Below are 17,314 nucleotides of genomic sequence, written 5' to 3' on the forward strand. Positions count from 1 at the left end.
GAGGAAGTCGCAGTGCGCTCGAAATTAACGATTGTTGGATCGATCGGTGGTCCCACCTTTCCTCTCTCTCTCTCTCTCTCTCTCTCTCTCTCTCTCTCTCTCTCTCTCTATCCGATTCTCGCTACCCTATTCCGGAGGATATGGAAAATAACCGACCAAGTCGATCGGTTCAGAGCCGCGAGAAGCCGGAGGAAACGAGAACGGATCGTTTTGTAACCGTTCTCGAACGAGGTTAAATATCATTCCGTTCGTTCTCCGGCGAGCAACAATGCAAAGGCCGCTGAACGATTCGCGTGAAAGTTTCACCGCGCGATCAAAATTCTCCGCTCGGGGAACTAGCTCTCCTACCACCCGCGACCCCTCGCCTGACCTTTCGATGAAATTCCCGATACGACCAGATGCGTAATCGAGAATCGCTCGTCCAATGTCGTTCGCGTGACTAACTCCAAGTCGTTAAGTCCGTGACGCACGTTCCTTTCACGCGTGCGACGAAATTCCGCTTCTGTTCGCCGAGAAAAGAACGCGCGTATCACCGTGATCGAGCCAAGCGGATCGAGGACCGTCTCTCGTGTTCGGTGTCGCAATAATAATCATCCTCCGCGCGGAGGGATAATAAAAGTTTCTGCGGCGATCGACCGCAGATGGTTTCGAATGAAACGATTCGAAGCGGTTTTGCGGGAACGCAGTTGATCCCGTAAAAATGATAAAACTGCTCCCGGATGGAGGCTCGAGGAAACCAGCTGGAAAGCGCACAGTTTTGTGCCAACGACGCTCTGGATTTCGCCATCGCGACATTATCCCGGACGAAGCGCGCGGTTCGTTCGCGCTCTACCATTTGATGCAAATTTTAGCGACAATAATGGAACGGAATAATGGGAAATGGCTGTGTAGAACGCACGCTCGATCCACGAACGATCTCGCTGGAAATTTTCCTTCCTCGCGGAGCTTAATCGGTCCGAGTCGACGACGCGACGCTTTAAATGGCGTTCACCGTATTTTTCTCGGGTCCGTCGTGGACAGCAGCAGCCGCGACTCGTATCAAGTGCGTGGATTGCGTAACTCGTGCACACGCACCGCGTTCAACATCTCTCCGGGACAATGGCGTTAACGAGCGACAATCGAGCGGGAAGGCTGCGAACGTGTCCGCTTGACTCGCGCAATAACGCCTTTCTGTTGCTCGTGTTTCGCGGCTTTCCTCTCTCTCTCTCGTCTAGCTCTCGGTACTCGTTCGATCAGAGGCTGGAGGAGACATTTCGCGAGGATACTTTCCGCGTCGGGCAGCGAGGCAGGCGGTCGATGGCGATCCGAGTTCGTCTCATTAACGGGCTGCCAGCGCGGAAACCGTAGCGCGGCCGTCATTAATTATGCTCGGGCACTGTTGGCAATTAAAGAAATTAGCGAACAGTCGGCAGGTCCGTCCGCGTCGATGCTCTCGTCTCGGTCTGCACCGAATGCAAATCGATTGCGCAACCGGCGCTGGGTAGAACGCGGTGAAATTCGTTCCAGTTGCGTTCACAGCTCGTTAGCCGATTGCGCAACGTTGCGCAACCTGGCTCTCTTCAGGGGCATTCGGACGTTTAATATTTTTTTCGAAGGCTGGCGGCGGCCCGGTTTCCCGAACCTCGGCGAGGAGAGAAGAGGAACGGGCGCGCGGCGCAAGGTGCAGCGCGCAGCGGGCCATGCGAAGCGCGCTCGTAACCGCGATAAACCGAGGCAACAACGTCGCGCACAATGTCTCCGGCCGCGGATGTCGATGACCCTCGAACGTTGGTATCGGGACGAGGCGGTGGACGGAAGACGGTGGATGGGAGGGGGGACGCGAAAGAGCAGGAAGCAGAAAGGGGACGAAGGAGTAAGAAAAATAAGAGGACAAGCTCCCGGGGTAGAGGCGGCGGCGGCGGTGGCGGCGGATGGGGTTCTGTTCGTAGAGACTGGTCGGCCGGTGGAAGCGCGGCGAGGTCGTCGGACCGACACCGGTGTGTTTAGTAGTTAGGAAGCTAATGGATGCCTTAAAGGACGACGGATACGCAAGGTTGTGTTGCACGACGTAGACTCTGATCCCGGTGTTAGCACCGATTTCCTGGTCCGCGACGGTACACCAGAGGGCAACGAGCACTTAACGCTCTGCTCGGCTCCCCTACCTCTCCCGTTGACCCTGGGTCGTTGATCTTACACCAAGCTACGTATATACAGTTTTAATGGGGCTACGCTCGGTAGTTTTAAGTATATAACCCGCCGTTCCGAGCTTTGCGGTTGATCCCCGGTCGTGGGAAGGAACGACGGACCTTCCCATTTAGGAGCCACCCAGTCCACCGAGACGTGTCCACCGCCCGGTTGCCCGCCTCGCAGAACCGCTCCGAAGAGACAACCGTCGTCCACGAATCCAGCTACGGAGAGATACCACGGTGAAAGTGTGTACTTTCTACGGACGGAGTCGCCGGCACTACCGCGTCGTTCAGCCTCGGTTAGAACTTTGCTCGATGTCGGAAAACTCGGCTGAACGCGAGCGAGGTCTTCGACCGAGACATCCGAATCAGCCGCGGATCGCCAAACGTTTCCAACGGGACTCAGGGGATCGAGCCGTTCTCATCTTCGGCTTTGCGAGCTCCTCGACGCTCTCGAACGATCGAACGAGGTTCTAAGTTCGCTTTTAGCCTCGAGCACGGACACGAGAGACTCGCCACGGGAGAAATAATAACATAGCCTCCGCCGCCGCCGCCATTCCGGAGAAACAAACACAGTGAAAGTATTGTTGCGTCCTTAAATATTAAACGCGAGACCGTTCGCGAACGGTCCCACGACATTTTGCGAACGATCGTTCCAGGCCAGACGGAGTAAACTCTCGATTCCGTCCCCGTCTTCGACGCGGTTTAACAACCTTCGCCTTTGCACCTAATGGACCCGAGATAGGTATACGCGGTAAAAGCGAACCCGGTCTTTCCACGGTTTCTCGTTAACTCGGAGAACGGCCTCAAGGCTAACACCGTCGTACGTCGAACGAGTATCGGTCGCGGATATCGAGGAGCAGGAAGCGACCGGGAGTTTCTTCGAGCCGAGAGCCCGCGACAGTGGAGAACGGTCCAGTTTCACGAGCCGCTCGACTCCCGCTCGTAAATTCGACCCGACGACAAAGAAACGTCTCGACGACGATCGCTCACCCCCTAGCATCCCGCTAGCTCGCCTAGTCCCGCGCGTTCGTCTCCACGGTTATCGGCTTCGTTCGAGATATTCCGTTCTTTCGTTTCCTTCTCGGAAGGTGGTCGTAGGATCGCGAGGACCTCCGCGCGCGGACGATTTTCTTGCCGCTCGGCTATTCCAGCGAATCTCTCGTTTACCTGCCGACGTCTCGAACGCACCGCCTGGCAAAAACAGTTGCACCCCGGGAAGAGGAGGCAGCGCGTACGAGGGATTTCGAATACGAATCGACGGGAAACCGCGGAAAGCCCGGCGAGTCCTGGACGACGCCGCCGCGTACATAATTGCCCGACGACTTCTTGCGCCCGTGCGCGGTTAACGCCGTCCGAGCGAGTCGCGCGTCGAGTTTTTGGCAGCGTTTCCACGTCTCGCGAACCGACTAAGGGATACGACGTTCGTTGCGCAACGGAACACGGAAACGCGCGGCGCACGTTCGACGAAAGAATCCGCAGCCGCGGTAATTAATTCCCGGTGAAATCCGAATACGGACAGCCGCGGACGAGATTTCTCGTTAGAGGCCTCTCTAACAGCGAACGCGGACTCGGGCCACTTTAAATTCACCGCGTCTCGAGGACTTATCGGCGCGACGACCGCCGCGAACGTTAATCTCGCTCGAGCGGATCCACTGGCTGACCCGATTTCCGTCACGACGGGTCCTGTTTCCGCGAGAAACCGATCCGCGCGATCCACCACCGCGCGAGAGTTCGTTCGTTCGTTTCGTTAAACTCGTAACGGCCGCGCATAAAATTTCGGTGCCTCGATTTATCGCGCCACCTGTTCGCCGCCGCCGCAGCTGCCCCTGTCCGCCATTACGGAGAATTTGTTCAACGGCGTGGCGAACGCACGAGCGCGCTCCCGCAGGTGCTACCTCGAGGCGACAAAAAATACGATTTCGATTTCTTACCCGCCGCTGCTACTCTGAAACCTGTTCGTCATCGCGGGCACGAGGTTCGCCCGCTCGAATCGTATCCCCGAGAGAAATTTAAACTCGAGCGTGGATCGCGATCCGGGATCGCCGTAGGAAGGCGCGATCTTTACGCGGATCGTGCATACGTTCGCGGTAACAACAGAGCGTGGGAGTTCGACCTGGGCTCGACCGAGGCCAGGGAAATCGGGATCACGCGCATACCGATGCAGCCACGACTCTGCGTTCACTTCCTAGATTTCTGAACTTGTTTCCTAGCGTTTAACGTCGGTTACGTAAACCCTCCACCTTAGGCGAGTCGGCCACGATGTGTCGCTCTCGCGAATCTCAAGTCTCGCGAATCGAACTGCGCATCGCGTACATGGTCGGAAGAGTGCTTGGCCACGGCGACCGTGACACACGGTGGTCGAACGATCGTCGATAACGGGGGAAAACGGTCGTAACCACTCGAGGATATAAAACGTTCCTGGAACAACCGATGCTCGCCATTTCTCGCCGCGTAATGGCGCAACTGTAAAACCGACGTTACAACGAGAACGATTGCGACGTTTGTCATTATCATCGTGACGCTGCCGCGGCGGCGTCTCGCTCGAAAATTAGAACCCGCCGGGTAAACGAAAGTACGGGTAACCGGCAATTGTCGCGATCACGTTCTCCGAAGCCGACTGCTTTTTCCTTTCGTAACGCGCAATCTCGTTACGCCTTCGTCGAAACGGGCTCGAAAGAGCGGCTTCCCGTCCGTGGTGGTTCCGTTCAACGCGTCTGTCGTCCCTGCCACTCGTCCTGGAACCTCTTCGCGTTGCAAACGAATCGTTAATATCGTCGCGCCGCCGCCAGGAGGATCGATCGTAACGTTTATCTCATTCGCCAATCTATGGCGATTACACGCAGATTCTTACGACCGTTTTATAGACGAGAAATTGTCCAAGTTACTAACGATTAAAATTCTGCGAAAGTATAGCGAGCTTCCTTCGTCGACGATCGACGACGCAACTCCACCTCCGAGTTACCTCGCGGAGAATCGTAAAATTGATCCTGTTACGAAATAAACAGGATCGTTAACGGATTCATGGTCGCTGGTAATTAAAAGCAATAGTACTCGAACGGTCGTAATGGTGAACGGGGGCTTCGTCGCTCGCTCGTCGTGCCGTTCCATGGGACGCGAGCTTCCGGACAATACGGTCTAACGACGCCTAAATTGACGGCGGCCACGTCGATCCCCCTTCGCTCCATCTGTCCTTTTGTAACGATCGCCGTTCCATTCGTGAGAGGGACTTGCGACACTCGTTTCGTTTTAATTCGTCGCCGCGCGACGGGAGCCCGCGTTCCCGAAACGAATCGTTCACGGAGCGGAAAAATGCCGCGGCATTGTAGAACGAAACGAGAGAGGCAGCCGCGATTAACGGCCGATGGCTTTCACCGTTGTTCCTAGGACTCCGCGGCGTGGCACGCGTAACGTTCGCTTTCTAGAGGCTGTTTTAGATCACGGGATTATGCACGCCGAGAGACGCGTCGAGGAGATTACGCCGAGGGAAGCCGGGGAATCGAATTAGCGAGGGGGGGAATTGGAACAATCGCGAGCAGCGTACCCAGCCCCGATCCTCTGACTGCTGGTTAACGAAACAGCGAAAGTCTTCTAACCTAACTGTTTTACATCGCGCGAGATGGATAGGAACGCGCGATGTTACCTCATTCGTGACGTTTTCGTTGGTCACGGTGCTCGCGCGGTAGAGATACCGATTCGCTCTTGATTCGTACACCTTCTCTCCGCTAACGAGCTGAATTCGATTGCTTGTGTTCGCAGGGGAAAGTACGCGGCCGTCAGGAGATGTCGGGAGAGATCCAGCGGACGACAATGGGCCGCCAAGTTCCTGAGGAAGAGGAGGCGAGCGCAGGAGCTGAAGGCGGAGGCGCTCCACGAGGTCGCGGTGCTGGACGCCGCGGCGAATTGCCCACGCCTGGTGTCCCTGCATCAGGTGTTCGAGACGAACACCGAGATGGTCTTGGTGTTGGAATTGTAAGTCGAACCTGCGTCGAGGTTGACGCAGAACCGCTGTTCTTATCAGTCGTCCGTAAAACTCGTGAATTCCAACCGGCGATTAGATATTTCAACCGATATCGGTCCTAGAGCCATAAATATTTGATTCATCGGTGGATAGACTTACGTCGAAGATACCGTTGGACGCGAGTCCACTCGATTGTTACGATATCCCGTGACTCACAAAGTTTTCTCTTCTATCCGAAGGGCTCCTGGTGGTGAACTGCAAATGATACTGGACAGAGACGAGGTTCCGGAAGAGCGGCAGGTCGCCAGATTGCTCAAGCAAATTTTGGACGGCATCGCCTTCCTGCATTCCCTGAACGTCGCTCATCTCGACATCAAGGTGAGCGCCCCTTGAAACGGAATTAATAAACTTCGCGTGCAACGAAGAAGAGGCGGCGAAACAGCTCGCGGCACGACGGAGATGAACGCTCGACGGGGGCTAGGAATTCCGGTCAACTCTGTTATCTGTGCGCGAACGTTAAAAACAACGAACAGCGCCGATAACGGCTGGTAGATTGTCGTTTCTGCAAATAATTCTTATCTGGATTTTTCACCGCGAGTTGAAAAACCTTCGGGAGGAAACTAGCACGCGCGCACCAGCTCTCTCGATCGCGCTCGTCGAATGGGGGGAAAAGCCCGGCCGTTGCTGCTAATCGGGGAAAGAAACGGGGTTGGCAACGGGACGGCGACATTTCGGAAGGCGCTGGCAATTTCTCAGCGTCCTCGTCGCGGACGGTGCGAACGACCTAAATTGTTATGTAAAGGTGTCCGTATAATAGGCTGATCTCTGCCAAACGTCGAGCGGGAGCGGGTAAACTGTTGCGTCGTCGTCGGGACGGCGCTATGCGCGGCGCATCTTTAACCGTCGCTCGAACGGTCGCGTGGCCGTTAACCGTCGATCGATCGTTCTTACCGCGGCCAGAACTCGCGGAGTGTAGGCCATCGAAGTTACGAGGGTTGCATTAATTCGTGGAACTTTTCCTAGCCGGTTCTCTCAGCGGCGCGTTCGCATTGTTGCGACGGAAAGTAACTTTCTCGCGAATTCAAATATTTGCTAGAAAGTGGAGGCGAGACGATCGCGTTGGAATTCGACGCGGCATTTGTCCGCGGCGTCGTTATCATAACAATGCGTCCCCCTCGTTCGTCGAGAGAAGAAGAGACGGGAATCATCGCGATGGAATTCCGGCGATAGGGTGTTTTCATGCCCGAAGCGAAATTATTTTTGTACCGATCCCCGAGGGAGTCTCGCGTCTCGACGCGAAACTTTGTTTCGAGAATAACTCGATGAGCCTGGCCTGGCCGCCGTTTCCAAGCTCCCGCAGGGTAATAGCCGGAGGGTGACGGCGCGATCCTGCCGCGGAACAAAGTTTTCTGGTCCCGCGACGTCGATGAAAATCAATCGCGGCATTTGCATAATTAGCCCCGATACCGGCCGCGTCGATAAATCTCTCGATTTTGCCAATAAATCGCATCGAGTCGCGTTAAGCGTAAGAGGACGGCGATGAATCTCCTGGCCCGATAGACAACCGCGCTTTATATGCGCGTCACGAACCGCGTTGCACACGCGCGGCGATAGGTTTTTCTTATTTGGCGACGATTTGCAATTTGCGACGCGCGCACCGCGAGAGAGGCCCGCGAGGGGCAGCGCGCGACCGCCGACACCACCGCCGCTTACGTGTTTATCGATTATCGAGGCGATCGATATGGGTGAGCCAAGGCGAACGGGTCGTATTAATATTATTCCTTGGGCGACACACACGCCGCGGGTCGCCTATCTCAACCTTCCTCCTTTTTATTTTTTTTTTTTTCTTTTTTTCTCTCCTTTTTTTCTTCTTTCTTACGTACCTCCTTAACGCGGCTCGGATTATGATCGCGGTTATGCAACCCAATTAACCAGCCTTTCGCAAATTGATAGCAATTTGCGGGGATGCGGGTTACCGGGTACGAGGCGGCTGAATATCGCCGCGACGTTGTTAATCTCTCCTCTGCAAAGAATCAATCAATTACCAAGGTAGATCGCGATCTTACAAATTGCCAATAAAATAACGGCCGGCCTCCCGCATTAACGCGTCGCTCGTTCCGGCGCGCAACGCGTCCTTCGCTTCGCCTTATCAGCTATTCCCTCTTTGATACCGGTGGTTACACATCTGCCAGAATTATCGCGATGTTTCCCAAACGATAAGATAATTCGGTGCGCCTCGAGTACGCGAAAATGGCAGAGGGGAATCATCGAGCCGATTCCGCGTTCCCGTGTACCCGGCTCTCGGAGACTTTCCGATCGAACTTTTCCACGCGCGGCAAGAATTCGTCACTCCCTTCGCGGTTCGTCTTAAAATACCGCCGTGCCACGGATTCGCGCAACGCGCCTAACCCAAATATAGATCATCGCGGTTATGAATGGAAAAATGCCGGCGAATTCTTTGGCCCGATTCCAGGAACGCCTGCGTTGTCGTTGGCCCGCGTCCACGAGGGCTCGCCTGGCGAACGGAGTCACTGCTCGCGCCCCACGATTTCCCTGTAATCGATAACTCGAAACGACTCGCGGGGGAGATAGAGGCATGCATCGTCGTCGCCGTTGTCGTCGTCGTCGTCGTCGCGGTCATCGTCGAACGATTTCATTTATCTCCCCGACTCGCTGCCCTCCGCGCCTCTGATTCGTGGAAGCTTACAGAAACTGGCGATCGAACGATAATAAACTCGAGTCTATCCGCGGTCGCGTTTAAAACCCGGATAGCAAGCCACCTCCGCCATTCGCCACCGCTCGAGCGGATCGCGTTGTTTGAAATTGGTGCGCGTTCACGAGAGACCCGGGGCAATCGAATCGCGCGGGCATCCGTTATATTCTTGGCTCTCCCGCGAACGCCGGGGCAGTTTTTCCAGCGTGGTTTTCTCGGGAACAGAGGCGATCGACCTCCGTAGAGAAAGGGAGAGATTCATCAATGAACGGTCTCGGCTAGCCTTGATAGTCGGTGGAGAGCCGGGCTTCTCTACCGAGAATTCCACTTCTGTCGTGGTCAATGGCTCGCCGGTTCCTCCGTTCGCCGGACGGAGCCGAGCGGCGGCGCGGCTTTCGATGAAATCGATTCATCGGGCCCTCTTACAATTAATGGAACAACCGATCGGGCAGCGCCAAGCGTTGGCCAACGAACGCGATACGGGCCGAGGCGGAAAAAATTCAATCGATACTTGCCGTATCGAGGGAGAGCCTACGCCGCTCGTTGATCTCCTTTCTCCTCGCTCTCTGAAGCCTCGTTTAAACTGACAGACATTGTCCGTCGACGAACAGCGGGCTCGAGCGGTTTTTGCGGCTCGCCGCGTTTCAAGCGGACCTTTCCTTCGGACAATGAAATTAATTTAGACGTGTCGTTACGATCTGTGAGCGATGAAGATCGCGAACACGTAGATCCTCTTAGTCCAAGGTTATCGATACGTAACAGAGAGAAGATCGTTTCACGAGATGTCTGTATGCTCTGCATTTACAGATTCCGCGAATCGTGCTGCTTTTGTCTCGCGCTATCTACGAATTCTCCGCGAACAATCGTCTATCAGTCTAGACTAAACCCAGGCGAAGAGGGATTAGCGACGCGTGGCTCGATATCAGTCCCGTATCAATTACGCATCGAGGATCGAGCTGGTTTCTCGTTAAATTCTGCCGTTCGCCAGCAGCGCAGAGACGCGTGTTCTCGCGTCTGGCCTCGGAGCCGGCGTGGAGGGCCGCTTCCCCCTTTTCTCAACCGGCGCGGCGTGCCGCGCCGGAAGTTTCAATGAACGCGAGAGACGGATCCTCATAAATTCGTTGCCCGTTGGCTAAAACGCGTTCTGCCTTCCAACTGGTGATGCGCTCGCGCTCGCGCGCGCACGAGCACGCCTGCAGACTCTTTCGCATTCCGATCCGACAGATGTTCGATCGGCGAGGAAATTCGGATCGCCTATCGCGGCGTTATCGGATCCACCGGATCGTGAGAATCATCTCGAACGGTCGCTCGTTTTTTCCCTCGAAAGGTGGATAACCCGGGCTTAATGGCTCGCGTCCTTCCTGCAGTTTTTTGCGATCGCCCCGCGTTACGTTAAACGACGACATCCGCGGCAGTCAGCGCTCCGGGCTGTTACGCGGCTCACCTGTTACGCTTTCCTAAACCGCGCCCCCTCCGCGATCCGTACTCGACCGTGTACGAGCACCGTGTACGACGAAAACGATGAATCAGGAAGCGATTAGCCCGCTCGCCAAGGAGAATCGCGCGCGTCGCGATAATATATCCGCGGTAATCGATCGCGAACGACGTAGGCGTCCGCGTCGAGGCCCGTGGAACGCTCGCGAGACACGACCGACGCAGGAACCTCGTAATGGCTAATTATGGAAATGTCTTTGTTCCTTATTGAACGACTTCCGGAACTCGAGCGACTCCAAACCGAGCGGCGAGCGTCGCTTCGAACCCCGACCGATCCTCTGCCCCTGGCGAACGCGTACGAAATTTACGCGCGTCACGACGCGTATATAGGGTATTATGTAGGCTGGGTTAGAGTTTGGTGGTTAAATCGAAAGCGGTGCGAAAGGGGGTCACTCTGAAATCGGACGCGTTATTCGTTTCTTGGTTCGTTTATCGAGCGTCTCGCGACGCAGTCCAGTCACGTTCGACTGGTAACTCGGTATAACGAAATGTAACGCAGAAACAAAAGTCTTGGCGAGGAAGGGGGGAGCGCGCGTGCACGGCAATCTTCTTCCTCGTCATCTCGGAACGATTTCGATTCGCTCTCGCAATAAGTCGCGTGGAGGGACGCTGTTTCGCGGAACGGGTGAACGTAACGATGACTCGCCACGATAACGCGGTGAACCAGTCGAGCAGAGAGGAAAGCATTTCCCTTAAAACGCTTCTGTCACGCTAGGCGGCTCGAGAGTTTCACCGCAGGTGTTTGTCTATTTGCTTGTGTCTATAAAACGGTGAACGAATTCCATCGACGTGGTTTTCTTTGCGAGTCCCGAAACGTGGGTGTTCGAATCGTGAACGAATAGAGAGGAAGAGAGGGAGAGAGAGAGAGAGAATGCGTTGGCGTCTCGTCTGAACGGTTAGACTCGATACGCGGATGCAAACGATCGCCGATAAGAAAGGTCGCGGAGCGGCCTAGCCGTGCGATTCATGCTCCTTTCTCGATCGTTTTTTTTTTCCTTCGCCTCCTGCTCCTCCTCTTTCTCCTCTTCGCCGAGAACTCTTTCCTCTCTCGAAACAATCGAACAATGCTCGACTGGCTGCGCGGACAGAGAGACAGAGGAACGCGTTTCAGGTAAAAAAGAGAGAAGGTGGGGGAGAGTTCGTTGCTAGTCTATTGTCACAACGCGTTACACGACCGGTTTACGACCTCCTAGGTAGAACGACGATACGTACGTTTTTTCAGAAGCGATCGGTGAACGTTTGAACAGGAGCGCGAAAGGGTTATCAAATGCCCACGTGAACGATGCCACCGAGTGTCGCGATTAATCGCACCCATTATCCAACAACGAACCAGCCACCGAATTGGCCTTTATTCGATAGTTTTAATTAAGCGTCGAGTTTGCGCGCGTCCATTCGGACGCTTAACGACCGTTAACTACGCTCTTGTGACGCGACCACCCCCGGAAAACGCACCTCGCAATACGCACGAACAACTTTCCAGCAAAACTGTTTTGGATTCAGTCCCCGCGTCCCTGTTCAACGCGTTAATTGTCCCGATACGTGTGGGACAATGGCGCGTCGTTAAGTTCCGGCCAAGTTAATGGAACGTGGAAACCATCGCGTGGATCCACCGCCCGTGGTTCTGTTTCACTTTCGCTCGACGAACGTGTTCTCTTTCTTCGTCCGCCTCCTCTTGTTCGACTGGATGAAAAAAGGTGACAGGGAAGAGGGAAAGAAAAAAAGAGGAAAAAGTCGTCGAGTACACGCGCTCCCAGGGCGATTAATTATCCAGATTACGTGACGAACGGAGCCGCGAATCGTCGTTTATTAAATACGTTTAATTAAGTGGCATCGCGTAGGCACCAGGCGTGTAATGATCGCTGGGACCACGATACGGCGCCCACGGGGGAAAAAACTGCCCCCGATGCGCGTCGTTCGCGTTTTTTCCCCGTCGAACGCTGCTGGGCCGGCTGATAATTGCGACGACAAGATCGGCCGAAATAATTTATTCCCGCTGTAAAACGTCGCGGGTAAAATATGAAACAATGTTAGGCCCTTGGGCCTAGCTGGGCCGGTCTACTAGCCTCCGCACCGGAGATCTCATCGCGCGGTTTATCGCGACGGGATAAAATATGATCGTCTCGCCGTCTTGAAGAGCGTTCCGCGAGAGCTGCGAGCAATTACACGGCACGAGGAAAGAAAATAACGATCCCTTTTGTCTCCGTTGTCGGTCAAGGGAGGGAATTCTTGAAAGTGGCCGTGACCGGACCACCGACCGACTCCGAAAGAATCTTCGCTTTCACCGGTTTAAACCCACCGAAATTGCTCCTCTTCGTTGCCGCGAACTTCCGCTTCTTAAACGACGAGGACGACGACGACGACGACGACGACGATGACCATCATCGCCGCCGTTACGAGCATATGTTAAGTGTTAACTCGCGTTCATCCGTTTCTTTCAGCCACAGAATCTGGTGTTGACCGGCGAGTTCCCGGACTGCGACGTGAAACTGTGCGATTTCGGTATCTCGCGGTACATCAGCCACGGCGCGGACATACGGGAAATTCTGGGCACGCCCGATTATGTTGGTGAGTAATCTCGACCCGTTGAACGAGGAAAAGAGAAAGAAATAGAAATAAAGAAAAAAAGAAACGGAGAAAAAGATTAGAGCCGTGGCGCCGTGCGATGACGTTAGACCGTTGGCACTTGATACTGTTTTCTACGTCTCCGTCCTCACGGTCGCCGGACCAGTATCCCGCGACTCGTTTTCGCGTTGCATAATTCCATTATACCTCCAGCGGTACACTTGGTCGTGTTGCTCGAATTCGAGCCCGTATTTACACGGGTCGAGTAACTTGTCTCGATGCGTGTTCAATTAAACGCGAACTTCCCATCGCGCGAAATGTGTTTCAAGGCAGGGCGGGGATAGTTGAACGAACTTAAACTTCGCCAAGCTAGTTGAAGCGAAGTAACAGGTTCGCGTCGATAAATCGGTTTCGCGGAAACGGTGTCGAATTTTTCGGCTCGACCGTCCACCGTCTAACATTCGCGCGTTGTTACCACGACACCGCGTATATACACGTACGCGCGGGTACTTTTGGCTTCCATCTAACGGTCCCGGACGACCCCAGTCGACTGGCTGGTCAACGCGAACTCGGCAACGTTCCCACGGCCGTGCAGAAGTAGTTTCACCGCTGAAATCGGGTTTCTCGATTGTTTCAGCCCCAGAGGTGTTGAACTACGAGCCGATCAGCCTGGCGACCGACATGTGGTCCATCGGAGTTCTGCTGTACGTGCTGCTAACGGGATGCTCCCCGTTCGGCGGTGACACGAAGCAGGAAACGTTCTGCAACATTAGCCGGTGTCGCCTAGATTTCCCCGACGACCTGTTCGAAGACGTGTCCGAGGAGGCGCGCGATCTGATGCGCAAGCTGATGGTCAAGGATCCAAAGTAAGTCGGAGCGTCGCGATCACGACGAACGAAATCGTCCCGCTCGTAGTCGCACTCGTGGCCGTTTACCGCGTAACGCGATTGCATTCGTTCTCGGAAGTTAAGTAACGCGAACGTACGCGAGCAGAACTTGTAACAAACAATGTTCTCAAGATCCGCCGCCTATCTCTTCTTTCGCTTCGAGGTAAACGCCGAGCGGTAAACGTTCTCGGTAGTAGGTAGCGCCCGGCGGTCTTCCCCGAAGGCATTATTTTCACCGGTGCCGGAATTCTTAGTAGCCGGTGCCGTCCGATAATGCTTATCCGCTATGTCGCTGTCCTATCGGGGCCGACGAGGGCGCCATTTCGCGAGCGATGATAAGCTCGAGGTCGCCTCGCGTACGTGCGCGAGTAACCTCTGGTTTCGTTCCGTCCTCGTTACGCGATTTAAGCGGCCGCCGCGGTACGAACAACCTGATCGTGCGGCTTCCTGAATCCCAGAAGCTGAACGGTCGACATTCCACCGGAGCGCGGCTACTTTCTTCGAAACGGGAAGAGGGACGTCGACACATCGAACGAGTTCCGCTGAAAAACTGGTAGATTTCCTTATCGTCGGACAGCTGGGAGGAAGTCCCCATCCGGAATATCCTGGCCCTTCTACCGCGGAACCAGCTTATCTCGCTGGCAACGCGCGCTTTTATCGCCGCCGGTTAGAACGCGCGTCTCCCCTTTGATTCGCGTCCACCTCGTTGTTCACCGCGATCGCGTTTCCGTTTCGCCTCCGTTCTTTTCTCTTTTTGCCCATCGTCGCGCGTTACACAACCAGCTGGCACCCGTTACCAGGAGACAGGACGCGTCCCGCGGGCAGCTGCTGCCGGAAGTCGCGAGACGTCGACGCGAATCGGGAAGTTATCGCGAATCGCGAACGGGCGGAGAAAAAGATTCGCTCGCGGGGACACGGTGCAATCGTTGCTCCGCGTATAGTATAGCATAGTATACCTAATGGGATCGCCGGTTGAAAAGCGCTCGCGAACGTGTAGACCGAGGTAGAAGAGGATTTTAATCGATCGAATCTCCGGTTGTTTTTCAGCGAACGCCTGACCGTCACGGAGTGCCTGCAACATCCATGGTTCACCATGTTCGACGATCCTCGGCCACCACTCTCGAGCTCCGCTTGTTCAACGTTGGACCAGTCGGCTGTGAACGACTGCGCGTCGCAGGAGACGACGAAATCGGTTTCCGAGTCGAGCGCGAAACAGGAACAGCAAACGACGATGTCGAGCAACGCGAAGAACGACGCGGCGGACAAGCAACGATCGACGAGCGCGAGAGACTGCCAGGGCGTCGAGGCGAAACCGATCGCGAACAGGGCGATCTCCTCGCACACGGAGAATCTCTACTCGAAGTCGAAGCTGTCCGCGAAGCCAGCCACGTTCGGGCTGAGCTCGGACCGCAGGGACACCTTCAAGAGGAACATGGACAACCTCGCGCAGAAGTTCTCCGGGACGGAGATAATGATAATCGAGCCAGTTACGTCGAGCGGAATGACGGTCTCGTCTAGCGTGACCGGCGGCAGCCAGAGGAGAGCAACGGCGACGCACACGATGCCCACCGGCGAGGTGTTCAAGTGCACGCCCGTGTTCATCCTGGGCGAGGAGCAACACTGCAACGACAGCGGTAGCGACTCCGTCTCTGAGATCTCTACGGACAGTTCGAGCGATCGAAGTAGCATCTACTCGGACGATTCGTTGGATTTCATCCTGTACGGAAAGAACCAAGGCAGAGCCAGTTTTCCATTTTCAGCGTCGGAAACGTCGTCGGAACGATGGGAGCAGAGGCACCACACGAGGGTATGCCCGAGGGAGTGCAACGGCGTCGTCAGCAAGGCGCTCAGCCGTTTCACCTCCGAGACGACGAGCGCCAAGTTCAGCAAAATCTCGACGCCGCCGACCGTCCTCGGGAAGACCGGTCTGGAGGCGCTCCGCGAAAGGGGCGGTAACTTGGTGGTGATACGCGAGCCAGTCAGAGCCGGCAGGTACACCAGATACAGCGAAGTGCAGTGCGAGTCGGTCCAAGCACGGATCCGACGATTTCAGGTCCAGGGAGCATCGTAGGACGGCCGCGTCGCCGCTCCCGTCCGCGAATGGATTCCCTCCTCGCGCAGCTTTCACGTCGCCGAGTTCATTGTACATACACGCATACGCATATGTATGAATATATATATATATGTTAGTTCACGATGTACAGCGCGTAGTTCGGATAAACGGGTGCGTCGCGAGAGATCGGTATCCGCATGGAAATCTGCAGGGTGGGGAAGATTCGAGGAGGTCGATCGAACCTGTTGGCTGTAAATAATTACACTTCTGTACGTCGTCCGATACCGATCCGTCGCGGCGCACCCATGTAAATAAAAAAAAAAAAAGAGTCTAACGAGAGTAAGAACGCCGGCCCATGTTCACTACGATTCGATCGCGCGGAAAGTGAAAGCGGACGGTGAATTCGTAGATTTGTACATAAGGGCGATTAAAATTGAAGAGAGAGAGAGAGAGAGAGAGAGAGAGAGATAAAGAGAGAGAGTAATGAGAAGAGAACGTGAGCCGCGCGTTCGATGCATCGAGTTGCTCGCGAAACGAAAATCCGTGCGCCGCAGAGCCTCGCGATCGTTACGCAAGCGGCAAATGTCAAGCATATGTCAGACTCGGCGCGGAATAGTAGAGTAACGGGTTAGGGGAGAACGGCCGCGAGCGACTCGACGCCAAACCTAGCCATAATACCATTATCATCGATCGGGCCTGAATCGCTGTAACGCGAATTACCTGGTGGGGGGGTCCGTTCGACGGATCTCGCTAAAATCTAAATCCGATTACTTGGGTGCCTTTTACCGTAAGCGTTTAAGAGACTCGTGTACGCACGTTCGCGGATAGCTTGGCTCGATCGATCGCGTGCTTCGACGAACCGTTCACAAGCGCGCGGATCGCGACCCGCGAGCGCGTACCCGCCTAGTGCCTACTTTTGTTTGTCCCGTTCGCCGCGCGGCTTCTTTGTTCGTCTACGCGACGAAGCGTGTGGCGATTGAACGTAAAGGAAGACAGAGTGAGAGATATGGGAACATCGCCGAATCGCACAGTGCCTTACAGTCGTACGGACGATCTTACCGATCGAGCGAAATTGAGAGCCTAGACTAGCTTTAGGCCTCTCCAATTCTTCTCGTTGGATCGATACCGTCTCACGAGGGAGATTACATTTTCGAGACATACCCTCGCGACGCGGTGGACATCGCGGTTTGCACCACCGAACGAACCTTGGCTTCGTTACGATAAACCTCCTCCTCCTCACGTCCCCATTTCCTCTTTCTTGTACGCATCCCCTCAAGACTTACGGAGCAACCGTTCGAACTGTAGCCATCGTGTGGAAACGTGTCCGTTCGTGGACCGGTTTCCGTTAGCGAGGAATCGAATGATCGAAAGTTGCTCACTCGTCGAACAAAACGAACACGTTGCACAGGTGTACGGTCGCGTTTACCCCGCGTATCGTAGCTAAAGTCTAACGAATGGACGAACGCCTGGAAATCTCGT

General features: G+C 55.1%; 1 protein-coding gene across 1 annotated transcript in view; it reads left to right on the top strand.

Annotated features, from left to right (window-relative positions):
- LOC143432600 (uncharacterized) overlaps positions 1-16,744 on the top strand; it is a 38,353-nt gene extending 21,609 nt beyond the window's left edge. The window contains exons 2-6 of the mRNA XM_076909347.1: positions 5,925-6,137; positions 6,366-6,504; positions 12,772-12,898; positions 13,533-13,761; positions 14,830-16,744. Coding sequence (XP_076765462.1) covers positions 5,925-6,137; positions 6,366-6,504; positions 12,772-12,898; positions 13,533-13,761; positions 14,830-15,853 — 1,732 coding nt within the window. The 3' untranslated portion in view covers positions 15,854-16,744. The remainder of the gene's footprint in view (positions 1-5,924; positions 6,138-6,365; positions 6,505-12,771; positions 12,899-13,532; positions 13,762-14,829) is intronic.
- The last annotated feature ends 570 nt before the right edge of the window (positions 16,745-17,314 follow it).

Source organism: Xylocopa sonorina, chromosome 1 (genome assembly GCF_050948175.1).
Source record: "Xylocopa sonorina isolate GNS202 chromosome 1, iyXylSono1_principal, whole genome shotgun sequence".
Classification (NCBI taxonomy): Eukaryota; Metazoa; Arthropoda; class Insecta; order Hymenoptera; family Apidae; genus Xylocopa; species Xylocopa sonorina.